Source organism: Periplaneta americana, chromosome 4 (genome assembly GCF_040183065.1).
Source record: "Periplaneta americana isolate PAMFEO1 chromosome 4, P.americana_PAMFEO1_priV1, whole genome shotgun sequence".
NCBI lineage: Eukaryota > Metazoa > Arthropoda > Insecta > Blattodea > Blattidae > Periplaneta > Periplaneta americana.
Window position 1 is genome coordinate 134569645 of NC_091120.1, and position 24384 is coordinate 134594028.

Here is a 24384-nt window from a genome sequence, read left to right on the forward strand (position 1 = left end):
TTGTTTTAGGATTTATTCGCAGTAGTATAGGGCAATGATGTCAAAGCAAGCGAATTTTTCTGACCTTGACGTCGTGCGCGGGCATCAAGCGCTAAGTATGGAAAGAGAAGGGTTGTGTATATGAATAAGCAGCCTGTTGGATTAAGAAAACAGTGGTACACAAACTTCAAATGGAAGGTGAAATTTGATTTCGTTATTTTTATATGGCTTCTTTCTTTTTCATATTATCTATATTGTCTGTAAAACAAAAGTACTAATACCAATTTCTTAATATTGCAGTTGTGTTTTAAATGTTAATAATATAATATAAGGAATATTCACATAAATTCCATAATGGTACAACTATACTGTACTAAATGGATGAAACACGTCATTAATAAAGAAAGTGATATCCAAAAAAAAAAAAAAAAAGATTGCGTATGACATGATAAGTTGGAATTGATATTGGTGGTACCTTTAGCCTTATAGAAGTAATCAATAAACTAATCAAAACAATACGACAGTACAAAGCAAAGTTACCTAGGTGCTGTATATGTTTTAAGTGTAACTAATATTCCATAACAAAACTCTTATTGCATAATGCTTTTAAGGTGATATTGGTGAGCAACTTCCTATCATCAGAATATTAAATTATTTCTCGAAATGTGCTGAAGCTATAGTGCTGACATTTCTACAACACATGGGCACGTATCTTTTGCTTCTGATGTAGCAGTAGTTGCTTTGTTAATTCATTTTCTTACAAACAATTTCAATGCGAATATTTTCAAAATTTTCAATACACTATCTTCAGGAATACGTATTTACGGTATATTAGATTTACGAAAACATTCTGTAAGGCTACTAAATAAATAGGCCTATTTCTGAAAATTTCACTTTTCTATGAAAAAAGATGAGAAAATATTTCTTTTGAATAAAATAATCAAAGTTGTGAAAAATGAGCATTAAAATTAAAACTTACATTCTTATAATGCACTTATACTTCTCAGATAAATATAAAAATTAACATGGATACAGTTTTAATAAGTTCTCTTTCCTTTATCTATTGAATCAGCGCTGGCCATCCCTGAATATAGCTCGACCAAGCTGCATATACTACCTCTTTCGTCTGTCTCTTTCCTTTCCGCTGTAAAGCGCTCAGAATCTCCAGAGTTCTAAAGCGCGCGCTTATTCCTATGGGCATCAATTGACATGACTGGTATAGGCCTACTCACCATAAATGAAGATTCATTGTTTTAAGTGTCCTGCATTGCTACAAACTGAACTGAACTGAACTTCACTTCACTGAATGGAAGTGAGCTGTATATTAATGCTGTAACTTCGACGTTCCTTCAGTCCGTTTCATAAGCATGTCATTTTTCCATAATTTTGTATAAACATAAATTCAATTTTATAAAATTCGAGAGAAATTTGAGTGTTAATATTTTTGTGCGATGAAAAAGTTCCCAATTTCTATTCCCACAGAAATTCGCGTCACCAATATATACATTTATATATATATATTGTAAAACATAGCGATTCCATCTTTTCCTTTATATTTTATATCTTACGTTTAACTCATTGTATTCCATATATCTTATATGAGCATCGCAGCTTTGAGATGTGAAAAAATCAAAAGTTGTACAAAAATATACAGTATATAGTAAGCGATTATTTCAATCCAGAAGCATAAACACTTCATAAGTTAAACGAAATATATGAGTATAGAGAATTTATGTTACATTTGTTGTGAACTACTCTTCTTGACCTTCAAAGCTTTAATAAAACTAGGCAGTGCATTGATAACAGCAATACGTAAATAGTAAACTTTTCATAGTACTGTAGTTCATGCTAATAGGTGCTAGAGGGAGATATTATTTATATCTTGTATTAAAATTATGAATGCCTTGATTAGTACTAACGTACTTTGATTTTTAACATAAAACATCATGAATGAAAAGAATGTACTCACAAAGTGAGGTAAAGATTTATAAATTTAGGAAAATCTTTGTAATTTCTTCCTTTTATGCATACATTCAATATTCTTAGGAATTTTTTCTTTGGGAATAAAAAATATGATATCTTGAGATGAGTTGCTCCAGAATATTTATTAAACCATATTCAATTACAGAATGAAAGTTTAAAATAATGTCTTTTTAATCGTATTTATTACTAATAGAAGAGATCTCAACAGTTGCTGGAAAACTTCGCGTTATTAGTGTGTACTTATTTTGATTAAACTGCTTTTAGCCACATTAAATGCTAGTTTATGTACGCTAAACCATTCATTACATATAATACTGTACCAAAATTATTTATAAACTGAACATATTGTTTACTTCAAATAGCCATACTTGCATTACCCGAAAATAATATTATGTGGGATAAATTATTATTTATGGTTGAGACTACTCATTAATGCAAACTGAAAACGCCAATGGACCTAAAATTGATCCCTAGGAAATTTCATATTTCTCCATTCTGAGTGAGTAACTTCGTGACTGTTTATGTTTGTATTTACTTTTTGTTTCCTCTTTCATAAGTATTTTGTAAACAAATACGGTCACATTTTAACATCATGAAACTTTAACTGTGTTAGCAATGCATTGTGATTTGCACAGTCAAATATTTTAGCCAAGTCACCAAATATTCGAGCAATATATAGGCCTAATTTGAAATTTAGAAAATTCGGTATACGTAATATGTATTACTATTACTGATTTGTAATAGTATAATACGATACAAAGTTAGGAAATGCTTTCTAGGAAAAGTTTGTAATGCACTTCACAAACGTGTATTGTACAACATCTTTTTTCCACGATCATGCTTTTCAAATTGCAGATACTCTGCGCTGAAAATTTAGATCAATAATAATAATAATAATAATAATAATAATAATAATAATAATAATAATAATAATGGCTTTATTTAACCTGGCAGAGTTAATGCCGTAAGGCCTTCTATTACACTCAATCAGGATTAAACCTTGCTTACATAGTTGAACATACAACTGGATCGGGTTAAAGTAATTACATACTGATACGATTTAGGTACATAATGAGATCAAAAGAGATAGTTACATAAAAATTTACCTCATAAAATAAAAATAAATATAGTGGAATAGATATTAATGTTGTTAGAATCAAATGCCAATCACACAAAAACAGAAGCCGATAATTCAATAAAAACTATACACAGTAAAAAGAAAAATAAACACATTGGAATACATATTAGTATTAGATTACAAGTAAGTAGAATTCACATAATTAAACCAGAAACCGACAATTGAATAAAATGTACACTATAAAAAATAATACTAATAATAAAAATAATAAAAAAACAATACAATAGTATACATACTGGCGTTAAGTGATAAATAAACACGATTTACAAGATTATACAATAAAAATAAGGAATAAAAAATATAAATAAATACAGTGGAATACATTGCATTAAATATTTGCAACGCGTTAGATCTCGCAACTCATATTTTTCTAATTTACATTTAAAAGAAATTAAAGTTCGGCAGCCCTTGACTACAGGCGGCAGAGAATTCCAGTGATGAGAAATAGCAACAATGAAAGATGAAGAATAAAAAGATGATGTGTGGAGTGGTATTTATAGCGTATTATCATATTGTGACCGAGTATTTAAGTTACGATAGCGAGAAAGATTATGGAATCGGACGAATAAGTAAGAGGGAACAGAGGTGTGCAAAATATTGTATAAGAAAGAAAGGGAACGTAAATTTCTCCTCTCATTTAACCTGAGCCACAATAATGTATCGAAAGAAGGCGAAATGTGATCGTAGTAGCGGACATTACAAATGAAACGAACACAAGCATTATGAGCACGTTGCAGTTTATGGGATAAATCCACCTTGAGATCACTGAATAAAGCGACACAATCGCAATGTGGCATGATAAGAATCTTTACAAGCGTCTGCTTTAATTATTCCGAAACCTTCCCAAAATTACACTGTAATGGTAACAATAAATCGTTCACACCTGTGGAGTAACGGTTAGCGCGTCTGGCCGTGAAACCAGGTGGCCCTAGTTCGATTCCCTGTTGGGGCAAATTACCTGGTTGAGGTTTTTCCGGGGTTTTCCCCTCAACCCAATATGAGCAAATGCTGGGTAAATTTCGGTGCTGGACCCCGGACTCATTTCACCAGCATTATCACCTACATCTCATTCATACGCTAAATAACCAAAGATGTTGATAAAGCGTCGTAAAATAACCTATTCAAAACGATAAATGCACTATAATTGGTAATTTCAGTAAAGGTTTATGTTATGAAGATTGGTTTCCCTATCAACAAGTTTCTATGTGGAAATTCTAACTTTCAGGCCTAAAAACAATAACTATAAACACAACAAAAAAAACACGACCGTGCAAAAATGTTTCTTTACAGATTTATGGTACATAAGTTAGTAATTACTTGCAACACTTACATTTAATAATTCAGAATTTGTTTTTTTATATGCACCTGGTACTTATGATACAACCTGTATAACAAAAACTTTATACACTGCTGTTACCACTGCCGACATCTTGCTAAGATGACAGTTTAACTTCATTCCGTTCTCGCTAGTGTTAGTGAGACTGCACAAAATGTTTGTAAAAGTTTTTAACGACGTGCATATAGAACGCTTACCTCTTCTTTCTGAACTCGTAAATTTCATCTGTTTTCCCTTTTACGATCCTTTTCCTTTACGAGTTGGAAATGATGAAGAGGCGCGCTCATTTACTTCGTTTTCGTCGCAGCAATTGATGTTTACACGAGCCTATCTCCACTCACTACTTAAAAGACATGGTTTGCACACTGCTTTAAGAACTCTCTAATGTTACTAGAACTCGTAAACTTAACTCAGAGAAACTCATCTTTCTCAAGTAGAGTTCACGAAAGTAAAATAAATGTTTCTTTTTGAATGCCTAGTTTTTCTAACCACGAGAAGGATTGGCAAATGGTATTTACTTACGGTTTATTAAAATGTACCGCTCTTTCCTTCTCTTTCTTATAATATATTCCATTTCCTATCTCTTACTTCCTTTGAGTACTTCCTATTCATACTCTCACAATGTCGCTTTCCTTACGTTCTATATTCCATTTCTTTATGTTTCTGCATCATTTTTTATCTTATTTCTGTCCACACATCCACTTTTATCTGAATTACAGTATTTTATTTGTCTGTTCCCTCCTTTCCTTCTTTATTATTATCTTTGCTTTTAATACGTATCACAATATTTTTCCCAAAAGAGTAATAAATAATTATGGAAAAAATGTCTTAGTTAACGAAGCACTTTGACTTTTAATCAAATTCCAAATTTCGGAAATTTTAGGAATATTAAATTATTAAAGAAAAATATGATATCTCGGTCAAAAACGTAGATAAAGATCTTATTACGTCATGTACCCATAATTAAATTTATAAAATATTATCTTTATTATTATTTATGTAAATCCTCATAAAATATATGTATAATTGTGCCTAAACTTATGAACATACATTATGTATGTTTATTCATATATACACACATCCATACACTGTTTTGTAACATTAATCTGTTAGGAATAAAAATATATAGGTATGGAGTATGTATATATATATATATATATATATATATATATATATATATATATATATATATATATATATATATATATATATAATGTACTATAATGTGTGTTTATATACCGTGTTCCGATTAAATGAATCGAGAAATAAATGCTCACCATTTAAAATCAGATGAAGATATTGTTTTGATTTACATCTGACAAGACAAGATGCAGAAACTGCCCAAGTTTATGCACTAATGGTTTAAAAACAGTTGCATGTCCATGCGATGCGCACTAACGTTTATCGTGGAAACAAATCTGGCGCCATTCAGTAGAACATTACGTCATTGAACCATTCTCGTTCATCGAGGCGACAATCAAAGGGCATGTGTATCTGGACATGTGCAGAACTTTTGTTGTTGATCAACTCCCCATGGATCGGTTTTTCAGCAACAAGGAGAACCCTTGCCTGGCTCCTAGGTCACCCGACTTGACGTCCATTGACGTCTTTCTGGGGCTTTATGACGAATGTTGTGTACCAGCGTGGTACAGTTGACACTTTGGAAAAACTGAGACAATGCATTATAAATGCAGCTGCTCTAATCACTCCACAAATGTTATGGAACACTTGACATAAGGTTGAGTGCATTTTGTATGCCTTCAGGGTAGCTCGAGGCGCACACATCGAGTTGCACTGACCATTCTTCGAAACTCGAAGAGTTTTTACATCAAGTTGTGCAAAAAGTTGTGATATAAATCCATTATTTATACTTTGAATTAACACTTATTTCTCGATCACTTATATGACTTTCACGTGTTACCTTGAACTAAGTTTAAAAATACCTTAGTTGACTGGTTTCCGATTGGGAACCATCTTCAGAACTGTACGTTCCTTGCGTTTTCCGGTATTTTTGAACTTAGTTCAAGTTAACACCTGAAAGTCATATACATATTTTTATTTTTAAGTCATATAGTGTTAAAAGTGTGTAATCAAAATGTATTATTTTGTTCCTGTAACATTAATTAAATTACATTGCCATCGTCTGTCAAGCTACGCTTAACAGGACCACTAATTGAGTATTCTGGAAATTCTATAAATTGCATAAAAAGCAGGACTACTAAGATCTGAGGCTTAAGCAAAATTAGATAGTATTTTCGGATTAGTGTTCATTTTACAGAGATAATCATAATGATCACAAGGCACAAGTTATGCTTCAGTGGACAAATTTTTGTCTGGTAATTTTTTTTCCGTAACTAATTATATCATACTCCTCTTCAATAATGTATATATAATGTTTCTATTTTTATTACCGTATATCATATTATGGTTGTGGCAATTCTTCTTATTGTGATTAATGAAACAATTTTTAAATGTCATTATTTGGTTAGTTACCGAGATGTCACACATTCTCTTCCTTGTTCCATATTTAGATATGAAGATGAGCAAAGCTTCTATATTCCGATACATACAAACAGTTTATAATATTACAGTTTGAAATAGAAACGGATATACAGGGTGCGAATTAAGATTTCTGATGAGAAAGGTATAAAATCCTAGGTGGAGAATATCATACGTAACATTATTATTATCCTCATTCGATACGGCTCAACGCTTGATTGCAGAATTGCTGGTCTTGCATCTTGATCATAATAATAATTATATCCATGAGCAGGCTTAAGATAAGATGCGTAATTCCTAAGTTATTGATTGTTGTCTGGTTGCCGGTGATGATAATACATCAATATTATTTTCTTTGCTTTATATTTTATAAAGTATACTCACATTAAAACAATTATATTTTGTGAGAGGGGGGATAGAAGGTATCCATGGCAGGGACGTTAATATGAATTTATGGGAGGGGGATAACTTTCCAACAGGGGGAAATCCCCTCCCCATCCTCCCCGTTAGTTCACACCCTGCGGATACATAACTGTTAACAAACGACAATACATTGTTAAGCAGTGCTTAACAATATGGTAGCTATCAATATGAAATGGATAGAAAATAAAATGATTTTTTGAAATGTCATAATTTATTTCACGTGGGAATTAAAAGATCATGGATAAGTTTTATAGCCCATGCTAAATTTTATTGAAGACCTCGTAACACTGCTTGAATACAAAGTGTGTAAGTAGAGACTGACACAAAAATTATCGAATATTTCATGCTACTGCACCTATATTTTTATTAAAAATTATCCTGTGGGATGTCTTTAGCCTCAGGAATGTTAAGAGAAAATTATGGATATTGAGCCTACAATAACATCAGTAAGAAGACGGATTCTTGCAACTTATTATTTAGGTATAAGTATTATATTATACCCCAGTTAATATTTTGAACATATTACATTTCTACTTGTATTGTTTTCCAGGTACTAATTTTCAACTAACGAATCTATCAGGAACAACATTTGAGACTGTTGACCTGGGTAGCACAGTCGGTAGAATGCTGGCCTTCTGTGTCTGAGGTTGCAGGTTCTATCCTGGCTCAGGTCGATAGCATTTAATTGTGCTCATCTACTGACAAAATTCTGGCACATAGGCGACGCGACATTTAATCATTTTAGACGTTAATTTTTTCCGTAATATGTATACAGGGTGATTCATAAATACCTGTAAAAACTTTGTGGGTGTAATGTAGAGGTAAAACTAAAACTAAAATGTTCTATACAACTATTCCCGCAAATCCTTACTTTCAGAGTTATGATGCAAAATGTCCTATCTTGCTAGATATAAAAAACATGGGCCAGTAAAGCCGTCGGAAGTGTAATGCTCACCTACATAGCGACTGCGTTAGATGTCTGTTATTAGTACACTCCTATTACGTACAGTTGATTTCGACCTGATAAAACTTCGTTTACTGTACGCAGGTATGTACTGATCTTAGAATTTTACAGACCTCGTTCAACTCATTCTGAACTGTTTCATAGCTATTTTGATGTCACTGCTGTAGTTATGCTATTATCAAAATTTGAGTGACATAAACAAGCGCCCTCAGACGACCCCAAAGGTAGAAGTTTGGTGATCTGGCTGGCCAAGCAACTGGTGTTGCACGATCTAGCTTACCGTACACAACTGAAGCCTACTGAACTAACGACAAAATGAATGTGTGCCTACGGGACGTGGTAACTGTAGGAAATGCAACAGTGCCATACAACTAAACATACCTACGTACAGTAAACAAAGTCCTATCAGGTCGGAATCAACTGTAGTGGGTGTACGAATAAGAAACATCTAACGCAGTCGCCATGTATGCGAACGTGACACAGCCGAAGGCTTTACTGGCCCATATTTTTTATACCTGGAAGGATATGACACTATGCATCATAACTCTGAAAGTAAGGATTTGCGAGGAAAGTTGCATAGAAAATTTTAGTTGTATTTTAACTCTACATTACACCCACAAAGTTTTTATAGGTATTTATAAATCATCCTGTATAGGCCTATGAGAACTTGAGTCGGCTTTTATTGGTAAGAAAAATACTCGGAAATTTCTTGTGCTTGCTTCACGATAAACTGACATTCCAAGTATTGACTATGAACAAAACTGGCACGGTAGGATAAAAAATTCAGAGATATTCTCAGAATATAACTCTTTCCGTATCATGGATTGAAATGTACGTATATCTATGAATATAACGATAAAGAATTTTGTATATCAGATCATTCTCAATTTTTGATGTAATTAGAATTAAATAAAATGTAATACATTTTGTAACACCAATATTTATAATATACGGAATTATGTAGGAAGAATAATATGGACGCTATAAATATTTGTTTTCTCCTGACCGACAGCGAACATCATCAGCCAATTGGGTCGTCACACTCGGCACAGTACTGCTCCTGGCGGCAGACACAGGAGGAGCGCTGTATAGACCGACTCGTGACGACAGCTATTACTACAACCGCTACGGCCCGGGCTACACGGGTACAGGGTACTCCGACCAGCGGGGCTCTAGTTCATCTCACTGGGACCAAAGAACCAGCGGAGGAGCAGGAGCAGGTTGGGGGCAGTCCGGAGGTCCAGTCGGTCCCTCTAACAGCTGGGACAGGTGTCCGCGTTGCCCCAGCACTGGAGGAAGTAACGGTTGGGATAGGGGGAACGGATACGATAACCTTGGATATGGAGTTCCACCAGGGACTCGTTGGGAAAAAGGTGGAAAGGGAAGTGGTGGGTCATATGGGGACGGGTGGGGCAAAGGTGGGAGCTCAGGGTGGGACAATAGAGGCTGGGATAGTAGAGGTCCCCCTGGAGGTTGGAGTAAGGGTTCTTATGGAGGAACGTCTGGTGGTTGGGATAAGGGCGGTGGCTCTAACAAATATGATACTCGCGGTCAAGGAGGTTGGGACAATCGTGGAGGCGCTGGAAGTGGAGGTTGGGATAACAGAGGACCTTCTTCAAGCTGGAATAATAGAGGCGGTTCATCTGGAAGTTGGGACAACAGGGGTGGTCCTTCTGGAAGTTGGGATAACCGCGGAGGTTCTCCTGGAGGAGCCTGGGACAATAGAGGAGGAGGAGGTTCTTCTGGAAGTTGGGATAATCGAGGAGGTCCTTCTGGAAGTTGGGATAATCGAGGAGGTCCTTCTGGTAGCTGGGATAATCGCGGAGGTTCTCCTGGAGGGGCTTGGGATAATAGAGGAGGTCAAGGGAGTTGGGACAATCGCGGTCCGCCTGGAGGTGGTTGGGATAACCGCGGAGGATCTGGTAGCTGGGACAACAGAGGAAGTCCTGGTGGCGCTTGGGGGGGTGGTGGTAGTGGCGGCGGTGGTAGATGGGATGAAAGAAGCTCTGGAGGGGGAAGATGGGAAGACAGAGGTCCTGGAGGAGGAAGGTGGGAAGAAAGGGGATCTGGAGGAGGAAGATGGGCTCCCGGTGGAAGTGGAGGAGGTAATAGATGGGATGAACGAGGACCAGGTTGGGGTCCTGGAGGCGGCGGAGGAGGAGGAGGAGGAGGAGGAGGGTGGGATGGACCAAATAGGGGATGGGACAGCAGCGGTCGTGGGGGTGGTAGCCAGGGAAGCTGGGGTTACGACAAAGGATATGCGTCTAGTTGGGAATATGGTGGTGGCGGCGGAGGTGGAGGCAGTGGTGGAGGTGGCTACAGGGGTGGCAGTGGTGGAGGTGGAGGAGACTGGGGACGAGATCCTCCATCGTCGAGTGGAGGAAGCTGGAGGGACCGCGGGTGAGTTAAACGATAATGTTCTTCTCATTCTTGGTAAGATGACTCAAGCACTGCAACTTTTCAATCACTAACAAGATGATAAATCCATTTCACTCATAAGAGATTTGAGTTAGTTGTATCTTCCATCTTCACGACATTTCACAAGTTGTTGTGCCATAGTCATCAGGTGACAGAGAGTTAAGAAATGTATCCTATTCTTTTGGGCTTTAATAATGAATAAAAAAATACATAAGCCTACGGAGAATAGCAGGCGAGAAATAATTTATATGAGAAAACGAACAAACTTGAGGGCGTTGCTAAAAGCATGCATATAAAATGGAATACGGAGTAGAAGATAAAGTAAATTGGAGAGAGGCTTTCATTTTAAAGAGAAATAGGGGACAAATGTTTTGGACAGTGGTAATGAATAGAACAGATGTGGAGAAAACTGCCTAAATGTGCGCTCACCCCTAAGACCATCATCCATATAGTTAGCTCACATACATGTACTTCGTTCGTATCAATGTTCAGAACAATCAATTATGTTTGCGTTAGTGGCGGAATAGTGTCTCACAATAAGCCAGAGAAGTCTATAGGATCAAGAATGAATATAAACTGCAATAATAATAATAATAATAATAATAATAATAATAATAATAATAATAATAATAATAATAATACAGAGGGGAATTATGTTTTCGAAACTGTTCAAGTTATGATGAAATATGAATTATCTTGGAGATAATAATTGACGGATTCTTACAGTGAGTGGGGAAAAATTAGGGTTCCATAGCTATATTACAACAATTTATGAATTCGATGAATAAATCGCCTTATGTTAAAACTTAAAAAATGTTTTAGAGCATTTAAGACAGTGACTTCCAACATTTCCCAAAGTTAAAATTACAATACATTTCTTGAAGTAATCAATAATACAAAAACACGAACTGCATTCTTTGCAGATATTTCGAAAGCAAATTCTTTTTCTAAAAACTATTTTTTTAAATAAATGTTTCTTATAAAGAAATAAAACCAATGTTGTGAAGCTTTCCACTGCAATAAATCAGTCTATTAGAAACAAACTTAGCATTGAAGCGCCCAATTCATGGCATCAAATACGAAAATAAAATTTGTGTACTAAAAGCATTGATTCCTAAGTATATACACTCTGAATAGGGCATTTTACTGCCTGTTGTCATAGTCACTTCTCTAATAATGTTTCAAGTTACCTCGGTAAACCCTTCGAATATAGATCTATTTGCACATAGGCCTTACTTACTTACTTACAAATGGCTTTTAAGGAACCCGAAGGTTCATTGCCGCCCTCACATAAGCCCGCCATCGGTTCCTATCCTGTGCAAGATTAATCCAGTCTCTATCATCACACCCCACCTCCCTCAAATCCATTTTAATATTATCCTCCCATCTACGTCTCGGCCTCCCTAAAGGTCTTTTTCCCTCCGGTCTCCCAACTAACACTCTATATGCATTTCTGGATTCGCCCATACGTGCTACATGCCCTGCCCATCTCAAACGTCTGGATTTTAAGTTCCTAATTATGTTAGGTAAAGAATACATTGCGTGCAGTTCTGTGTTCTATATATAGGCCTATGACATCTTAATTTTAATAATGTTGTTTTACTTAAACACTCGTATATTATACACTACAGTTTATTTGGTGCTCTGAAAATTGTTCCTATTTCAATAACTGCATACAGGGTGAAAAGAAATTAAACTGACAAACTCTGAGAGGTTGTATGGTATACCAAAACAAACAGTTTTCTCTAATGTCATAGTGTGCTATGAGGCACTATTTCGCGAGGACACCAAATCTTAATGTAACACAAACCATTGCCATGCTTTATTGCTTGAGACTCTTATAAAACTTTTACACACCAGAATTACTTCAAAAGATTTAAAAAAAACATTTACACACCAAAATCACTACAAAAGATGTTAAAAATACCTCCATTGACATGTACACAAAGGTTAGACTACATCGGCGGGACATAGACTGTCTAACGCAGTGAAAGACTTCAGAATTATCGTTTATTTTGCGCGCTGCAGAAAATATATGCGGGCCATCAGATCATCTTCTGATTCAATTGGGTTGCGTAAACAAGATTACGCATCTGTTCCCACACAAAAAATACCAGAGGGGTCAAATCAGGAGATCGAGGAGGCCAAGATACAGGACCGCCTCTGCCAATCCACTTCCCTGGAAATTGTTCAAGTAGTCACGCACACGATGTGAATTTGTAGAGTAGTCATGAACTGAAGAACGCATACGCCCTCTGCCGGTTTAATAAAGCACTGCACTGGGTCAAGACGTAGAACAAGACTTGAATTTGTAGGGTAGTCATGAACTGAAGAACGCACACATTCTTTGCCGGTTTAATAAAGCCTTTAAAAAAATATGATATTAGAGGAAACAGTTTGTTTTGGTGTCCCATACAACCTCCCAGAGTTTGTCGGTTTAATTTATTTTCACTCTGTATATAAATATTTGTCTCACAAGCAAACATTCTCAAGGGGGCAGATAAAAATGTTAATTTCTTTTCTTTCATAATATTAATAACATCAAGAAAGTGCTTTTAAAAATTATGGCGACTAGAGCGCAATTACGAGGGCCTCCCAGAAAGTAAATTCCCCTGACGCCTTTTAAAGACAGAAAACATAATTTCATGCAAAGATATATTGGAACAGATACAGCAAAATTATTGAGCTATTTTTCAACATATTTCCCACCCGAAATGATACATTTCTCATATCGTTGAATGAAAGAGACGTACAGATTGCTGTCTCACACTGGTTCCGATCCCAGGTGGCAGACTTCTACGCCACAGGGATACAAAAGTTGACCCCACTGTAGGTATATGACAAATGTCTCATTTCCGATGGAGAATATGTATGTATTTATTCACACTGGAAATGGGTAAATACCCAGTGGCAGTGGTAACTAGTTACACTCAATAATTACAATTAATAATAAACTACAATTCGTAATATTAATAATAAAATAATCATAACAATATATAATAATATCAACAAGGAGCATCCTAAATTAAATGAAGCACAATAAATCAATATAACATAATTAATTAAAGTAAATCTGATTTATATCTTAACCCTAAGTTCGAACTTAAACCCACGAGTATACTGTATATGATACATGTTCATACTTTCTCAAGTACCTTTCAGCACTACACTCGTTTCGCTATCAATCCACTCACTGCACTGGAACTATGAAACATTTCACTGACACTATCCTGTTTTCACTAACACTTCAGAAACATTTCATTGTTGAAATACTTTGCAATACTACTATGAACTATAGAACTTCACCGACACAATTCACAGACACAACACACTTCTTCACTGATACAACACTTCAAATAACAAAACATAAATTACACCCTTATTATTCCGTCGAATCTATTTTGGAAAGCAGTTCAACACTTGCTGTATCTGATTCAATAAATCTTTCCAAGAAACTGTGTTTCCTTTCTGTAAACGACCCCTGGGTGACTGACTTTCTGTGGGACCCTCGTAATTGCGCTCGAGTGGTCAAAATTTTTATAAGTACTTGCTTTGACATTTTTAACATGGTGGAAGAAAAGAAATTAAACTTTTTTTCTGCCCCCATGATAATGATTACTTGTTAGATCCAATTTCATTTAAGAAACATTGCAAGACAGCTGTCTTAAAGTCCGTTCGCATTAATTAATGCTAGATATTCCTGTAATAAAGTAGCATGTTTATCTCACAAGCATTGTACGAGTTGATGCCTTACGTATGACAGCGCAGGACAAAGAGGTGTATGTGTACAAGACAGAAGAAATAGTCCTTCTCTGTGGACGAGAGATATATTTTTACTGCTCTGTGAGAGAAAGAATTCGACTTTTAAAAAAATTCAGCTATGAGAGAAAGCTAATAGTTTGTCCGATAATAAATTACTTAGATTAAATTGAATTTTTTAATAATTGCGGCAGGCAATTTTGCACTTAAATTTGACGCTTAATGTAATGCAAATAAAAGTAATAAATATTCGTTTTTTGAGTTGCCTTCAAACGTCACTTCTCTTGATAGTCTTGATGATGCTGCACGCTAGCGAAGACATAAATAATATTATTTGCATTTTTGCTAAGGTCGTTGTGCAGACTGCTCTTCTTAATTAGAGGACGGATTTCCTAATTGAAGAATAAACCTTGAAGTCTTGTGAACATTCATTCTTAAATCCGAAGTTGGATGTTGACTCATCGCAAATAGTTTAGAGTATAACACTTGTGTGTATAATTAAGGAACAACAGATATGCATATCAAAATTAATTGTATATTTTGTAATTTCCCTCGGCTTTTAATCTTCATTAGGCATGTTAATCAATTTCATAAACAAATAAATAAATAATAATCAAATTAATAAGTACAAGTAAGATAACGTATACCATACTATCATTTCGAAAGTTACGATTTCAATCTTCACCTTAGATTCCAAAATCACATATTGCATCGGAGTGTGTTATACTTGCTTCTTGCACAATACGATAAGTTTTGCTTTCCGCCGGAGTTTTTTGCCTATGGGTGAACGCGCCGCTCCTTAGCCGGTTAGCCAGTTAGCCGAGTCTCGGTGATTAGCGGGAGATGAAAACAATAATACAAACCACTCATACAGCAATACACAAACAAATTTACGCCACTCGTTAACCAGTTAGCCAAGTCTTGGTGATTAGCTGGAGAATGAAACAAACTAACCATACAATAATACACAAACAAATTTACGCCGCTCGTTAGCCGGTTAGCCAGTTAGCCGGGTCTCGATGATTAGCGGAAGGATAAAACAATAAAACAAACCAACCATACAAAGATACATAAACAAATTTAAGAGGCTCATTACTTACCATGTCGGCCTGGTTGGCGCAATTTGTATAGCGCTGGATTTCTATGCCCGATGTTGCGGTTTCGATTCCGGGCCAGGTCGATGATATTTAAGTGTGCTTAAATGCGACAGTCTCATGTCAGCAGATTTACTGGCGTGTAAAGCAACTCCTGCGGGGCAAAATTCCGGCACACCGGCGACGCTGATATAACGTCGGCAGTTGCGAGCGTCGTTAAATAAAGCATAACATTTTTTTTTTACTTTACTTATCAAATTGTCAAATGAGATGCTGAAACTGCCCCCTTCATTCTCCACGCATTTTTGCGTCTTTTTAGGAAATTATTCATCACTCGCTGTAGTTCATTTTGAGAAATCCGGACAATTTCCTGAAGAATATTACAGTATCTTTGAGTTCTTGTATGGAGTGCGGGATCGTCTTGAACACTGTTTTTTTGTAATTTACACCAGAGATAATAATCGCAGGCTGATAGATCGGGGGACCGAGGGGGCAAAAAATCCCTTATAATAACTCTCTCTTGTAAAACACGTTGTGAAAATCTGTCATGGAAATATTCGCAGTGTGAGCAGTGGCATAGTCCTGTTGAAAAAATGCATGATCACGATCCCTGTCGGTTTATTCTATGAAAAAAGGGGTTAGTATGGTATTCACATAAGTAACAGAGTGAACTGTATTCTCCAAAAAAAAAATGGTCCTATGATTCTTTCACTAGTAATGACGCACCATATACCGATTTCGTCATAATGGAGGGGCACTTCATGTATGAAGTCAGGTCTATCAGTACTCCAGTAACGATTGTTTTAAGTACATATAATCGTAGAAGTGGAACCAGGTCTCTTCCGATAAAAATATTAAATGTGGGTCTATTTTTGTCAATTATATACATTTTCCCGAATCCACTCAAAATGTGCGCCCAAGTATGGGGTCACCTGGCTGAAGTGTATGTGCCATAGTTATTTTATACGGCTCAAAGTACAATATTTTAGTAGCATTTTGCACAGACCCATATGAAAATCCCACTTGTTGTGCAAGACAAAGAGATTTTCTAAGAGAATTTTCTAAACGATTACGAGTGTCATGTAATCTTTCTTTGATAAGAACCATAGGTTGCTTTTTGTTTCTTAGGCCAGACACTTCCAGTTTCCTGAAATTTGTAATAAAGATTATGGCCTGTTTTACGATCTGTAGCGTCTACACTCGGGAATCTTTCTTGAAACAATCTTCTAACTTCACGAGTTGGCTGAGTTAACACATATGAGTCGTAAATAAAGACACGCTGTGCCGTTGTAAACTCACGAGGCATAATACACTTCATGTATACTGTCGAATTAAGATCCGAACAACACAACACACACCCGGGAACAGCTGCGCTACGACTGCGACATTGAGCAAGGTCAGCAAGTAGGCTTGCCACTCCCTCCAGTGCGCGGCAAACGAGTGGGGGCTCGCTCATAGGAAAAACTCTGCGCCGCGGGGGAAAGCATAACTGATTGCACTGTAGATTTCGGGTGATCACGTTCATTCGGCAATTATTTTAATATCATTGATTATGCAAGGCTCGCATTGATTTCCCATCAATTTTATTGTAAGTCATAGCCTTCATCGCTGTGTTTAATATGGCTCGATCGCGAGCAGATTTTTAGACTTGTGATAGATAAACCGTCTTGCATACATTAATTTAGTATCATTTACGAATCCCATTTAATCACTGCTCTGTGATCACCGTGCAATCATTGCTCTGTTTCTAAATAGTTTTTTTAGTTGAAAAGGGATATCAGTCAAAGAATTATAATTTCAAAATCATGTCGTCTTCTTTGAAAGTGCCCTATAAATCAAAATATATAGAATAAATACAATTCGATCCCTAATTATTCGTATCTCATCCTCTCTGAATAAAATCTGCAGTTACAAGTTTTGTAGTATAAATTTTACAATTAGATCTACCATCTCTTCGTCTTTAACTATATAGATTGTAGTTGAAAATCTCTGCTGGGTAAAGCAGTCTTTGTAATTGGAAATAATTATTAAATAAGTAATTTCAGTGACTACTAGCTTTTCATATCCCTGACCAGTATTTAAGAGAGGATGAGAAGCTGTCCTGTATTTCTTCGATTTATATTCTGTGACGACATTACCATCCTTCGGTTACCAGGACTAACTTGTAATAGCGGAAATAAGGAGTTTGGTTGCATTTAATAAATTTTATGGAAGAAATAGTATATTTTATTACATTATTCTTTTCTTATAATCGTTACAACATTAACGAAGGAGTTCAGAAGCGTCGGAAACTTTTGATTTGAGGGAATTGCTAAAAATCCCCAAAACACCTCAACATACCGACGCAAAGTAACATCATTTATTTAGTTTTTTTCCTGTTATTTTCCCTTCCCTTTTATGGTATTTATATACATACTTCTCTTGTTCTTCCACTAATTCATTTATTTTTTTAATATCCTCTTATTGCCTTACCATTTTTGTAATTCGTTCGGTCTTTCTTAATTATTTAATTCTTTCTTATAATTTATTTTACGTATTTTATTCTTATTTCCATCTATTTGTCTATATTCCTATTATGGTTGACTAATTAATTCGTTCATTCATTGATTCAATCATTTTCATTTTTACAGTGTTTCATGTTTTCCTACTTTTATATATGCATTCTTTCTTCCTACATATTAATTTTAAACGTCTATATATTCGACATAAAAAGTAGAAAAATATGTAACACATTACGTAAGAGGAAGTTCCTGAACACGATTATAAGGGCAGCACCATTGTTATTGTATCAGCCGATAGATGGCAGTTTCAAAATTAACTATGAGTGAAAGGAAATGATGATACCTTACTCTGATAAGTCATCCGTGCAAGCGAAAGTTAGACGAGTATACTTATACAAGGAAAGTTGGGTACTAAAAATTTATTCATTATTTATCCAGGAGTAAAGATTGAAATTGATAACTTTTACAAGAGTCAGTGTCACTTAGTTATGGAAGCAAAAGTTACAAGCATAGTCCATGCGTGCTGATCGCAAAAGAAGGTATAAAGGGTTAACGGGTAAAACCAAAACGTGCCAAGAAGATTGGGAAAATCTTTTGAGGAACTCTAAGAAACGACAAAACAATTTTACAAGCTATAGCAGCTATAAATACTAATCATCTTCATTAACCTTAAATATTAAATCTGTCGTTAAAGGTAGTTAATGTTATAAAGAACTTACAGTTATTTTTACATTTTTGGTCTTCCTTTTTAATTTAATTTTTGCCTTCGATACATAGACTAATTATGTGTATTTGTAATGGAAGGTTATATGTTCATTTCTGTCTTTGGAAATTAACTGTCTTAAAAATTTTCCATTTTACATAATTAAATTTCAAATATACGCACTAATTACGAAATGCATTGTATTAAGTATTTGTATTCTATGATATAAGCACAAAGCAGAAATTTAGTTTCACATAATCTAAAATATCACTTAATAAACTTTCAAACATTTTTACATGAAGGATTATTCGCATTCTTGAATGTTGCACATCATTATATCGTGAAACTTCCTACTTAAGAAAATATACATATTCAGTTTCGAGAACTGTACATTATATCAGTGCGAATAATCTCTGCTGGACCTAATGCTCTAACACAATAATTAATTTTGTGGTGAAAAAGATTTGAATGAGATACTGGATGTAATTAGCTTTTAACTGAAGAACAGGCATGATACGTTACCGTACTGCAGTCAACCGTTATCATGTAAATACAGGCTCACAGAGCATTAATATTATGATGAGTGTAAAATATATCAGCATAACTACAAGGAGAAACCACGGCCATCTAGATTATCAGTAAGCAATTTGCATTTAAAACGTTCCACGCCGTTGCTCGTAGATATATCTCACGATACAGTTCATGTCAAGGCCATACCCCGCTGCTAATTTTAAGAGTGTGTTTAACTCATATGTCTTACATTCAAAATCCGTGTAATTTGTTGAGTGCTTAATAATGAAGTGATTTTGGAAGTTTGTTATTCTAACACAGAACTAACTTTCAAACGCTCATACAAATTGTAATTAGGCATATTTGTAAGTAATTGCATTAAGTCCTTCTTTAATTAAACGACATAGCATCCGCAGACTACACAGTCTGACAAGAGTATAGATAATTATACAGTATGGACAGTTCGTGTCGGTACCTTTGATGTAGAAGGACTGATTTCAATGACCTTCAAACCAGTTTGAGCGTGAGATTCTGCTTTCTCCCAGGAGTTGGCACTGACATCACACCAGCTAGCAGTCGACACAGCAAAAATGTAACATATACAATTTATTACAGCTAAGTACATTATGAACTAAAATAAAATAATTTGGACATATGAAGTAATAAATCCGTCATTAACTCTAATGTCTAGAATCTAAGAGTTCCTTTATAATGAGAGTTGAGACTTTGACCCCAACAACAATTAAAATACCTATGTAATGATTTGATAGCGCTGAAAATGAGAAGTAAAACCATTTGCCTGTACATTGTGTACAAATATTAACCGAATTTGATATATAATTTTTTAATGTAGCCTATTACATTATTTTTTAATATAATCTATTAGATATAAAACATAAAAAATTATTATTACAACTTGTTTATCACTGAGAAATAAGGAAAAGCTGTTAACTTGAATTTATTTGAAGCAAGACGTTACTGGTTTATGCAATAAGGTTAGGCGATGTATGTATCTTCTATCTCAACTCTTATATTCAATTATTATCTTAGCGTGTGCTCGATTACACTAACCTCTAGCGCTTGAAAGTGGAACTAAACCCCGGCGCACAGAGAAACAAAACAGGAAAATTCGCTGAGTGTCCATTCTACATAATCCCTATTCGCTGGTCTGATTGTCACAGGTCATGTCCCAAATTGGTTCTGCGCTCTGAATCGAATGTTACAAAATGAGGCTATAAATACAGCTGCGACAAGTGCTATTCCAGACTTCCAATTGGAGATTAACATCTCTTGGATTGTGAAGTGACTGATTTAGGTATTTATATTCCGTTTGTGTATTATCATAAGCGATGATATTACGACTTTCTCACCATTTGATCAGAGGGAATTGCTATACTTAAGATTCTTACTATTTTGCAGACAGAAAAAGCGCAAAAATACCATTTCTGCACGTTCTTGTTGTTGTTGATGATAATGCAGGCAATGATGAACATAACATTTGAATGTAATGGGAGGGAAAACATTTAATGTGTGCTTGAAAACGCGTCGTTACAAGGGTAGCTGGAGATGAGAAAAAGTTTGTATGTGGGCTCCAATTCTTGGCCACTTGTCTCACTTTGATTTTCACATTTTCACCATTATATGTGAAGAAGCATTAGAGAAATTTTAAGAAGAAAACCGAAAATGGACGTAGCATAATAGCTACCACAAGAGGAGGGATGAAGCACGATAGAACAGTAAAAGAGTATGATCGCCGAAGATGATAAAACTCTGAACAGCGAGTGGGAGAACCAGCGCACCAGTCCTCACAAGAGGAAGGAACCGAGTTCTTGCGTTATGCTAATGATACTCGAGTAAATACGCCTTAGAGTACCGAAGGCAACATGCTGAATCCAAGTCTCTGAGTTCAGAAGACTTTAATTTGGAAAATGCCTAAATTTGTGAGGTGGGGAAGATGTAGATCCGTGGTCCATTCCTTTCTAGCGCTCGTTCCGATATTTGCCATAGTGTTTTATTATTTATTTATTTATTATTTAGTATTTAATTAATTATTTATTTATTTATTTATAATCCAACAGTGGGAAAGGAACTGGCCATCCTACCACATTATCTCCTGGCCTAGTTGCCTCATAAGTGGTGCCTTATTGGTATCACTTGTCAGGTTCAGACCTGTCTTCGGACAGTTGACTGAACAACAATAACAAGATTAAAGTCTTAGGGCCTTCTCTTCCTTCCCACCAGATAGCACATACAAAATACAACATATAGTCTACAAACAGTGACAAAAATAATAAAATAAAATTAAAATCAAATAGAGAATGAACAGGGTCAAAGAATATTAAAGAGCCAATACAAGAAAAAAAGTTAATTTAGGATTTAAGACAAATCGAGATGTACCGTGGCTAAATATGGCGAAGTTAACAATAGGCCTATTTTTATGTAGTAATAATAATAATAATAATAATAATAATAATAATAATAATAATAATTTGTACAGAAGTTTTCATTTTAAAATACTTTCACCACTTTACGTTGTAAAATGTTCCCTATTTATCATACAACGTTATTGCAGTTTGCAGTTCATCTAGTGTGCTTGGAGCGATCTCTATACACTCAAAATTTCACTGCTCCCCTTATATAAAATCTGGTCTTGTCAGATCTGGAGATATTCATCTTGTTTACCACAGCGAGGTATTATATTATGTATTGCATTCAAACTCGGAAACTAAGGATTTTCAGAAAAAGTTGTGTAGACCTCTTTAGTCTTATTTTTAACTCTACATTACACTTACGAAGTATTTACATGTACTTATGAAACACCCTGTATATTTTCCCAAATATTTTTCATGAAATCATGCGCTATTCAAGAGCGAGAGAATGTATATTTTAATAAATTTATTTTACAGAGGAAATCGTACACATAGGTTCATTCATAATGTTTTTAAATGAGGGGGTCAGAAGCAAAGGGGTATAAGTGCACTTAAGTTATTCGTGAGAAAATGTGATTGAAAGTACTTAAAATTCCATAAATTCTGTGACATTTATTTCAACTTTAGAGTGTAATATGGTTGAAAGATGTATCCCTTTGCCGCTAAAGTTTTAAATGTTTTAGCTTGCCCTGGATGCACTTAACTCATATTCTTAGAAATGTCACTTATACCCCTTTGCTTCTGACACCCTCAAATGTATAATATTTCACTTGCAGTGTTCTTCGTGACTTTTTACATGCACAGCTGTTCAACTTGTAACAATTACATATATCACTTAATCTTTCAACAAATCACTTAATCTTTTAACAAATTATTTTTAATGTAACATGCTATTAATCTGTAGTATTAAGTTTCATAACACCATATTTGCACACTTTGTAGAGCTTTTAAGTTGTATGCACTGTATTGTCCCGAAATTTCATATTGGTCTCACTTTTGATATGTAGGAAGTACCAAGCGAGAACAATGCTTTCTTCGTTATAAAGACATTATACTTTTTATTACATTATATATCTTTCAGGAAAGACATTATTTTGTGTGATGTACTATTTCATTCAATTCATGTCATTTAATATTTCATAATCTGTAAGATTTTATATCTTCATATGCATTACTAAAAATCTGCTTTTCTTTTGATACTGGAAAGGAAAATCTTAGTTTTATTGCCTTTATTTTGAAACAATATAAATGAGCTATTAAGAATAGCGAGAAAAGTTACATAACGCAAAAGAAACAGACATTTTCAAGTGTTATAAAGTTATTTATTCACATGAGGTGTATACCTCAAAGGCTGCGAAGAAGGCAGGCAGGCAGGCCTGTATTATGTAAATTATTTCGCGTGAGAATTACTTTAGAAAAGGTCAAGAAATAAACAGCATGTAATAAATTCTCGTAACTTGGTAGTTCACAAGTTTTCAATGCCACCTCACGATCTGTGTTATTTAATGCCCCAATCTTAGCCTTCATAAACCTCCTACAGGACAACATAAACTTTTTCAATATTTTGAAAACTTTCCAATAAAACTAGCTTCGTCCAAACTATAGATGAGTTAGTTTATAGATTCTTACTACATAAAATATGTTTCACCTTTAGACTAGTACTGTAAACTTCGTGGCATACAACGTACTATTTCTTTAGTATTTCCATTTCTTCAACCATTCTCATTGCATCGGTGTTTAACTATCACATAAATTAAGGAAATATACAAGTTTATTCAAATGTCATGAAAGTTTTGAAAGCGAGGTAACTTTCTTATATCGAAATAGTAATACAGTTTCGTTATTAAAAAAAAAGGATTTATTTTCACAGTACCTCATGTAGCTTTTGTTTCACTGTTACTGCTGTAGAAATTAAATAAAAACAATTCAAGCATTCTTCAGTAAGTTAATATAATATGTTTCTTTTCAATTCATTTCAAAAGTAATGTTGTTTTATCATAAAGCATGAAAAAAAGGTATTAAATTAATTAATTACGCAAATTGTTTGGTTTTGTAACATTTTCATTACGCTATAACACTAAATTTAATACCATGGAACTTATTTAACATTCACAATATGTGTTGATTTCTTTCCTTTTTACGTACTTAGAAAATAGTAAATAATGTACTTTCTTATAAAACATTTCCATTAAAGATTTCTTTACATTTGATGTAAACTCAAAATAACATTGTTACTGCAACATTCTGCAACTTAATCTTAGCCACGGGCGTGGCTCAGTCGGTTAAGGCGCTTGCCTGCCGGTCTGAATTTGCACTCGGGCGCGGGTTCGATCCCGCTTGGGCTGATTATCTGTTTGGGTTTTTTCCGAGGTTTTCCCCAACCTTAATGCCAGGTAATCTATGGCGAATACTCGGCCTCATCTCGCCAAATACCATCTCGCTATCACCAATCTCATCGACGCTAAATAACCTCGTAATTGATATAGCGTCGTTAGATAACCAACTAAAAAAACTCACTATTCATATCAGTTATCTTTGAAGAATTAAAAATTAATTAATTTAGAAAATAAATTAAATTTACAGTAATGTTAAGTAATGTATTAAGTGTTACGAATGTACAGTAATTTGATCGGAACGTTTCTGATTAT

The 24384-nt window shown here is 34.9% G+C and overlaps 1 protein-coding gene across 2 annotated transcripts in view; it reads left to right on the forward strand.

Moving 5' to 3' along the window:
- LOC138698205 (uncharacterized) overlaps positions 1-24384 on the forward strand; it is a 93103-nt gene that overhangs the window by 65992 nt on the left and 2727 nt on the right. For both annotated transcript variants that reach the window (XM_069823989.1, XM_069823990.1), the window contains exon 2: positions 9335-10722. In XM_069823989.1, the coding sequence (XP_069680090.1) occupies positions 9335-10722 (1388 nt within the window). The remainder of the gene's footprint in view (positions 1-9334; positions 10723-24384) is intronic.